At 40.8% G+C, this 8,293-nt stretch overlaps 1 protein-coding gene across 1 annotated transcript in view; it reads right to left on the minus strand.

The window, feature by feature from the left end:
* Positions 1 to 3,568, minus strand: part of TIMD4 (T-cell immunoglobulin and mucin domain containing 4) — a 43,686-nt gene extending 40,118 nt beyond the window's left edge. Inside the window, exon 1 of the mRNA XM_008574428.1 lies at positions 3,496 to 3,568. Within this exon, the coding sequence (XP_008572650.1) occupies positions 3,496 to 3,553 (58 nt within the window). The 5' untranslated portion in view covers positions 3,554 to 3,568. The remainder of the gene's footprint in view (positions 1 to 3,495) is intronic.
* Between the last annotated feature and the right edge of the window lie 4,725 nt (positions 3,569 to 8,293).

Consider the following 8,293-nt stretch of genomic DNA (forward strand, 5'->3'; position numbering starts at 1 on the left):
CCCCCCCCCAAGTATCATAGTACTAAAGGAGGTGTCCTATTCCTCAATAAGAAAAGGCCCAATAGACAAACTGGCAAAGAACATAACAGGCAATTCATAGATAAGGAAATGTGAGCAGCCAACAAATTTCACCATTAGGCTGGCAAAAATTTAGAATACTGGCAATATCAAGGGTGTGGACAAGTGGGACTCCCACACACTGCTGGGAGGAACGTAGGAAAGGACTTAGCCTTCTGGGGTAAACTGGAGTAAAATGGGAGTGTGAATTGGTACAGCTGCACCCTAAGATAATTTGGCAGTTTCTATTGATATGCATGTGTCGTAGGTGTGCCTTAGCAATTTCTCATTTGTTATCTGCCCTATGAAAACACATGTGCAAATGTATACCTTTTTCCAAATGTTTATTGCAGTCTCTATATTATGTGAATGAAATGGACATATATATGGGGAATGGCTAAATTGTGGCATGTTTATTCCATGGAATTCTAAGAATATTAATGGTATTAGATAGACCTGTATGAATTGACATGAAAACTCCAAGCCATATTAATGCATGAAGAGGAGAAATTTCAAAACAAGACATAAAATATAAAATCTTTCTCAATAAAATAGTCTCTGTTAAAATGGGGGAAAAAAACTTTTTGTAAAATAAATAAATAATAAATAAAACAGTTTGCTTTGGTGGGGGCCTCAGAAGTATGTAAGTAAATACATAGAAAGGTATCTGGTGGGACAGCCACCAAACTCATTGTGTCACTTACCTTTGTGATCAGAGGAAAGCGACTGGGACTGGGGGTAGGAGTCAAAAAGCCTTGTAATATTTTTATTTTCTACCAAGAGTGTTTCTGTATTACTCATCTGATTAAAAATTAATATTTTAAAAACGGAAGTAGGCAGTTTGGTGTGGCAGAAAAACACCCATTAGGCTTACACCATAAACCTCATTTTGCCAGTTACTGCTTTTGTGTTCTTGGAGGAAAGCCACAATAACCCCAACCTCACTATCATCATAAGACAAAGGAATAATACTTGCCTCAGAAATTGTTCAAAGTTTCACAGGAGATGAAGTATCAAATGCCACGTACATTACTAAAGTATTAGTACAAGTAACCCAGTACATCAGAACTTAGAAATAAGAAAATAAACTGTTCCTTCCAGCTGCAAAAGTATCCTGGAAGGAAGGAATCATTGGAATCAGATTAATTTCATTTCTGTGGAATTACCCAGGGCAGGAACAACATAGGAACTGGCGCCAGCTTGGTTCCTTCTTCAGCTGGTGACCTTAAATAAAACCCTTCCCCAATCCAGACCTCAGTTTCACCACCTACAGAGGGAGGGATTTCATTAAGCATCTTTTTAGAGCATATCTAGTTCTGATCCTTAGTGATTCTGAGCAGTCACCTCTTCTAAGTTGCTCATGTTGGAAAAGGCAGACATGAAAACCAGGTGCTTCCTCCTTCAAGCGAGTAGAAGCAGCCCACTCAATTAGTGTCCTGCTAGTAGCAGGGACATGTAGACATAACCCCCAGGCAACTTTCAGTATCACAAAACCCTCCAAACCTCAAGTTCCCAGGACAATATAAAAACCAGTAAAAAAACATTGCTAAAGAACCAGGACTGTCATTTTCTTACATCCAAAAAAAGAAAAATAAGGTGCTCACAACAAATCCAAAATGAGATTGTGGAAGTGACAGAGATTACTTTTATTCCATAATGATTATTTCTTGAGTGTCTGTTATGTACCAATCATAGAATGAGGTGCTGGAATTCAACAAGAAACAGCAGACCTGGCCTGCTTTTACGGAGCCTACAGAGTACCTGGAGAGTGAGGCAGTTAAGTGAGCAATTACTATAGGATTACAAATTCTCTGATGCAGGATTTCCAGGGAGGATGAGAGCTATAATAGAAACACCTAAAGCAGTCCAGAGGCCATGATGTGGTCAAGAAAAGCCTGACTTAAGCAAAGACCTGAGGATGCATGGAGTTGCAGCACAAAGACATGCAGAAAGGACAGCATGATACAGGTTTGAGAGGGAGAGGGAACAGCTGTTTTCCTTGGAACGTAGGGTTTTTCTCACGCAGTGTGTTTGAAAGACTCAAGCACAAATAAATATGGGCTTATAAAACTGCAAGGGCTATTAGATATTGTCTAGTCCTAGAATCATAGACTGCTAAAACTGGTCTCATCCAGGTCCCTCATTTCATGCATAGAAGAGCCAGAGCCATTTAGACGCATTCCCAGTGTCGATGGTTAGTGTCTGAGATCCAGCTGCAGCTCAGGCCAGAGCACTTTGCTCTATACCCCCAGGACACATAGGTCTTCACTGGTCAAAACCAACTGTGTGCAATAGCACCGTCCAAAACCTAAAAACAATGTGCAGAAAAGAAACCTCACCATGAAGCCTCATCCCCAGCAAAACAAAACAAAGCGAAAAGCAGACACTCCTAAAAATAAAGAGAATAAGAAGAATGATAATAACAGGCAGAGGGATGAGGACAGGGTAGTCAGTGGTTACAAAATATTAGAGAGAGAGGAAGAATGGGATCTGTGTTCTATACTCACATAGGGAGACTAGTTAACAATGAAGTACTTTGGTGTACAACGAAGTGCATCTTTGAATAGCTGGCCAAAGTGATGTTGAATGTTCCTAACACAAACTGACAAATGTTTGAGGTGGGGGACATACTAATCACCCTGATATGATCATTGCACACAGAATGAATGTATGTATATATTATATTATACTCCATAAATATATACAATTATCCTGGGGTCAATTAAGAAAAATAAATTTAAAGGAGGGAAGAAAGAGAGAGAGAGAAATAGAAAGTAGAATAATGGTTACCAGAGGCAGGGAAAGGGAGGGGGCAGGTGGACTGGGGAAAGATTGGTAGACTGGTACAAAGTTACAGGTAGACAAGAAAAGTTCTGGTGCTGGAGGCTGACAATAGCTAATAATATTGTATTGTATATTTCAAGATAGCCAGAAAAGAGGATCTTGAATGTTATATTGACAAAGAAGTCATAAATGTTTAGGTAATAGATATGCTAACTATTCTGATTACATCATTATACAATATATACATATACTGAAAGAACAAACTATACCCCATAAACAGTACAAAGAAAAAAAAGAATTATAATAATGGCTCTTACCAGGATAAATTCTCTTGACTCTGACTGTACCAATGACAACTGCAGAAGAATTTTTTCCCCCATTTTATCGGATCCCTTCTGTGTCTCTTCTTGCCATTTCTGATATAAGCACAAATTACCCCACTGTAAAATCCCCAGACAGCTCTGGATAAACCTCTGTGTAACAAGGCAGGAGAGACACTCCAAAGAAGAAAGCCTCGGCGCGGGGCGGGGGGTGCCGTGAGGCAGGAATGAAGCAGGCTTCTGCTTGACTGAGGCCCCAGTTAGTGCATAGAAGTCCATCACACAGTAACAAGCCCTCCAGGGACACCTGCATGGAAGGCTTCAGGACACTTACTCAGATAAAGCTGCACCAGCTCAATCGCCAGCCAGAGAATGAAAGGCCCTTTGGACATTTTGACTGTTGACAGGTCTCAGGAGTTTGTCTGTCTGTCCAAAGTCCATTTTTTATACCCCAGTTAATGCTGACAGGGTGGGACCTTGTAGTTTCATTTCTCTTTTTGCACATAACCTTCCTTTCCCCTGCCCTGAATGGCCTCCCTCAATTTGGGATGTATGATGAAATGTGCTGAGCACTTTCTTTCCTGGCGATTAGCGTTTGGGTACAAATGTGGGGAGGGACGGTGTAAAGTAAGGTAAGTCGTAACTAAAGCCAAAATGTTTCATTATTTAGTTATTATTTTAGTTATACTAAGTTTCCATTTATATTGTCAGAGCTAGGGCTCAGACCCTTCAAACCCATTGTACAGACTGGGTCCCCAGACCCCTCACATGCAGGTCCATGCTAGGTAATTGGGAAAGATCCCAGGAGCTGTTGGCAGATGACAGGAGCTAAGTCCTCAGCAGCAGCAGCTTACAGGTCCAGTAGCTTATAGGCCCAGCAGTGGCCTTGCAGAGGGTCCCGGGGAACACTAGCAGTAGCAGCTGCAGCCGCCGCCGCCTCCAGCAGCAGTAGTGGCCTCCCCATGTCCCCCACCCCCGACAGGGGGGCATTCCGGGGATGGGAGGCTCCGTGGATCAGAACCACTCATCCCTTATACTTAGGTCCATAACCCAGGACACCTGGGTGCACGTGCGCAATCACACTAGAAGATAACCAAGGAACACCTGGGCGCATGTGCCTATTTACATCAAATGCTCAGCAAGATTCTGAACATCTGAGGGGCACTGACCATTTTCCTATATTTTCCCAACAGACGGCATGGGCATACATGGGCCTCTTTGTCCGCAGAGAGATTTCCCTTATGTGCACCAGCATCCATGCATGCGCTCCAGCATGTGCACATATGTAACCTGTGCATGGGCCACAGACAGCCAGACTGCTGTGAAGCCTGTCATAAAAGGCAATGAACTCTCTGCACTTACATGTGGACTCCTCCTGGGGTTGCTGGAAAGTTAGACTGGCATTTGGCTCCACTCCCATTCGGGGTTCTCCCTCACCCTGATCCCTGGCCCCCTTGTCCTTCACTTGTTAGTGAAGCCATGTGATGGGAAGAGCTAAAAAAAGATAATTCATGAACCAGATTACACAGCCTGAACTAGATGATGTGTATGGCCCTTTTAGATTCTATGGATTCAATGGTACATCCACCATCACAGAATAAGTTAGAGGAGGAATCAAACCAATGCTCACCAACCAGATGTGTTTTCTAGAACAGGATTATATCACCACAATTATTTCTCAAATGCTTAATTATATGTCAGGCATTCTGCTAAGTGACAGATGTATTATTTAATTCTCACAACTCTGGAAAATAGGCATTATTTTTCATATTTAACAGATAAGAAAAATGAGGCTTAAGAGAGTTAAAAAAAAAATTAGTACCCACAGCTAAAAAGTTGTAGAAGCAGGACTCAAGCCCAGAACTTCCCAGTTCCAAAGGTCATGCTTAATCATTAGATCTTCCTTCAACCTGTGGCCTTTAGGGTAATGCATCCAAAAGAACAAGCCAACCTGTGGCTAGTTCCTATCTAGCACCAGAGAGGAAATTTGAGGAGGCACAAATGTTCTAGACTTTTTTTAAGTCTTCATTTGATTGTAACCAGCCATATGAGCCTCAGAAATTCAACATTGCTCACATTGAAGATATCAGTGAAAATACAAATATTGGTTAAGGCTCTGGACTCAGAGAAAATCTTCCCACTGAATGCCCATAGAGCTCTGGGATCCTTTCCCCCTCCCTATCCCCAGGTAACTGGGTAATTTAATCTCTGATAAACTGAATGGTCCCAACAAAACATTTACAGACATTGATATTTGGGTGTCCCCCAACAATACCATCCAATCCCTCTTTTAAAAAGTCTTCAGTGCGTGAGCCTCAGCCGTGCATGCAGAACTTCTAATTAATTTTCAGTGTGTCACTTTTAGATATAAATCAACAACTAAGGATCACCAGACATTTGAGGAAAGTCTTTAATATGAAAAAGAGACAAAGACAACAGAAAGAGTAAAAGAAAGCTTTTTAAAAAAAATTGGGGGGGGCTGGTCCGGTGACGCACTTGGTAGAGTGCGGCGCTTGGGAGCGCAGCAGTGCTCCCGCCGAGGGTTCGGATCCCATATACAGACTGGTCCGCTCACTGGTTGAGCGCGGTGCGGGCGCGACACCGAGGGTTGCAATCCCGTTACCGGTCACAAAAAAAGACAAAAAGGAAAAAAAAAAATTTTTTTTCAGCTGATGTGTTCCCAGAAAGAAAAATTTTACAACCATGAGAAAGAACAGAAGTCATAAAAGGGAAAAATCAGAGAACAAGAAAGAGCTCTTAGAAATTAAAAATATTATACATACCCCAAAACTTTATGGATGATTCAAAAAATAATTAAGAAAAATTTCTAGAAAGTATAATTATCTACAAAGTCAAATAACTAGTATTGTTCCAGAACACGATAAAAGGAAATAGTAGGGAGAAAGTTATTAAAGAAATAAGAATTGGAAAAAAAAGATTCCCATAACTAAAAGACATGTCTTGAGATTGGGAGGGCCAACCAAATGCTAAACTCTGTGAATGAAAAGATCCCAATGAAAATAGCACATTATCATGTAACATGAGACCATCAGACATAGAGAAAATATATTCAAAGACTCCAGAGAGAAAACAAAACAAAAACATATTGTATTAAAAGGATTTGGAATTAGAAAGACATTTCTCTTCTTATCAGCAAAGCTAGAAAATAATGCAGGAAGGCTTTCAAAATTCAGAGGAGAAAATGATTTTCAACCCAGAATCCTTTTCCCCACCAATTTATTACTCAAATGTTAGAGTATAATAACGACCTTTACAGACATAGATAGATTCAAAATTTACTCCCCATATCTCCTTTCTTAGGAACCTATGAAAGAGAAATCTGTGGCAAAATGGGAGAATTAGCCAGAAAGCATGAAGTTCATAGGATCCAGAAAATAAGACACCCAACTCAGGGAAATGAAAATTCCAGAAAGAGAACTACAGAGCAGACCTAGAAAGCAACTGTTTCAGTTATCTATCACTGCATCACAAATCACCCCAAAACTTAGTACCTGAACAATTCACTTTTCTTTTTTTTTTTTTTTCGTGACCGGCAACGGATCGCAACCCTCAGTGTCGCGCCCATACCGGACCAGGACCGGCAATGGGATCGCAACCCTCCATGTCGCGCCCGCACCTCGCTCAGCCAGTGAGCGGCAGGTCTGTATGTGGGATCCAAACCCTTGGTGGGAGCGCCGCCGCGCTCCCAAGCGGTGCACTATAGCAGTGCGCCACCGGGCCGGCCCTGAACAATTTACTTTTCATGATTTCTGGGTTGACTGTGCTCAGCTGGGAAGTTCCCATTCAGTTGCAGTGGCTGGAGTTGGAGCCATCTCAAGACTAGACTGGACTGTTTGTCCACAATAACTTTCTCATTTACATGACTGATCATTCAGAATGTTTTTTTATTTATATGTCTAACAAATTGGCAGAATGACCAGAAGAGCTAGGGGATCAACCGGCAACTCTCCACATTGGCCTCTCCACATAGCATCTTGGGCTTCCTTACAGTATGGCAGTCTGAGAGTAGATACATTTTTTTACAAAGTATCTGGCTTTCTCAAAAATGAGTATTTCATTTGACATGATAATTTCTGTTCTTTTGGGTATATACCCAGCAGTGGTATTGCTGGGTCATATGGCAGTTCCATCTGCATTTGTTTGAGGTATCTCCATACCATTTTCCATAATGGCTGCATCATTTTACAGTCCCACCAACAGTGTAGGAGGGTTTCCCTTTCTCTGCATCCTCTCCAGCATTTGTTATTCTCAGTCTTTTTTATATTAGCCAGCCTAACTGGAGTGAGATGATATCTCAATGTGGTTTTTATTTGCATTTCCTGGATGCTGAATAATGTTGAGCATTTTTTCATGTGTCTGTTGACCATTCTCATATCTTCCTTTGAGAAATGCCTATTCAGCTCCTTTGACCATTTTTTTAATTGGTTTACTTGTTTTTTTGCTGTTAGGTTGTTTGAGTTCCTTGTATATTCTGGATATTAATCCTTTGTTGGATGCATATTTTGCAAATATTTTCTCCTATTCTGTTGGTTGTCTTTTTGCTCTGTTAATTGTTTCTCTTGCTGTGCAGAAGCTTTTTAGTTTGATATAATCCTATTTGTTTATTTTTCCTTTTGTTGCCTGTGCTTTTGGGGTCATATTCATAAAGTCTATGCCCAATCCTACTTCCTGAAGTGTTTCTCCTATGTTTTCTTTTAGGAGTTTTATAGTCTCAGGATGTATATTTGATTCTTTAATCCATTTTGAGTTGTTTGGCATATGATGAGAGGTACAGGTCTAGTTTCAGTCTTCTACATATGGATGTCCAATTTTCCCAGCATGATTTATCAAAGAGGCAGTCTTTTCCCCAATGTGTGTTCTTGATGCTTTTGTTGAAGACCAGATGGCTGTAGGTATATGGGCTGACTTCTTGGTTCTCTGTTCTGTTCCATTGGTCCATGTGTTTCTTTTTATGCCAGTACCATGCTGTTTTATTTACTATGGCTTTGTAGTATAGTTTGAAGTCAGGTAGTGTTATGCCTTTGGCTTTTTTTTTTTTTTTTTTGGCCCAATATTTTTTTGGCTATTTGAGGCCTTTTATTGTTCCATATGAATGTTAGGATTTTTTTTTC

This window comes from Galeopterus variegatus, unplaced genomic scaffold (assembly GCF_000696425.1).
Source record: "Galeopterus variegatus unplaced genomic scaffold, G_variegatus-3.0.2 Scaffold1046, whole genome shotgun sequence".
NCBI lineage: Eukaryota > Metazoa > Chordata > Mammalia > Dermoptera > Cynocephalidae > Galeopterus > Galeopterus variegatus.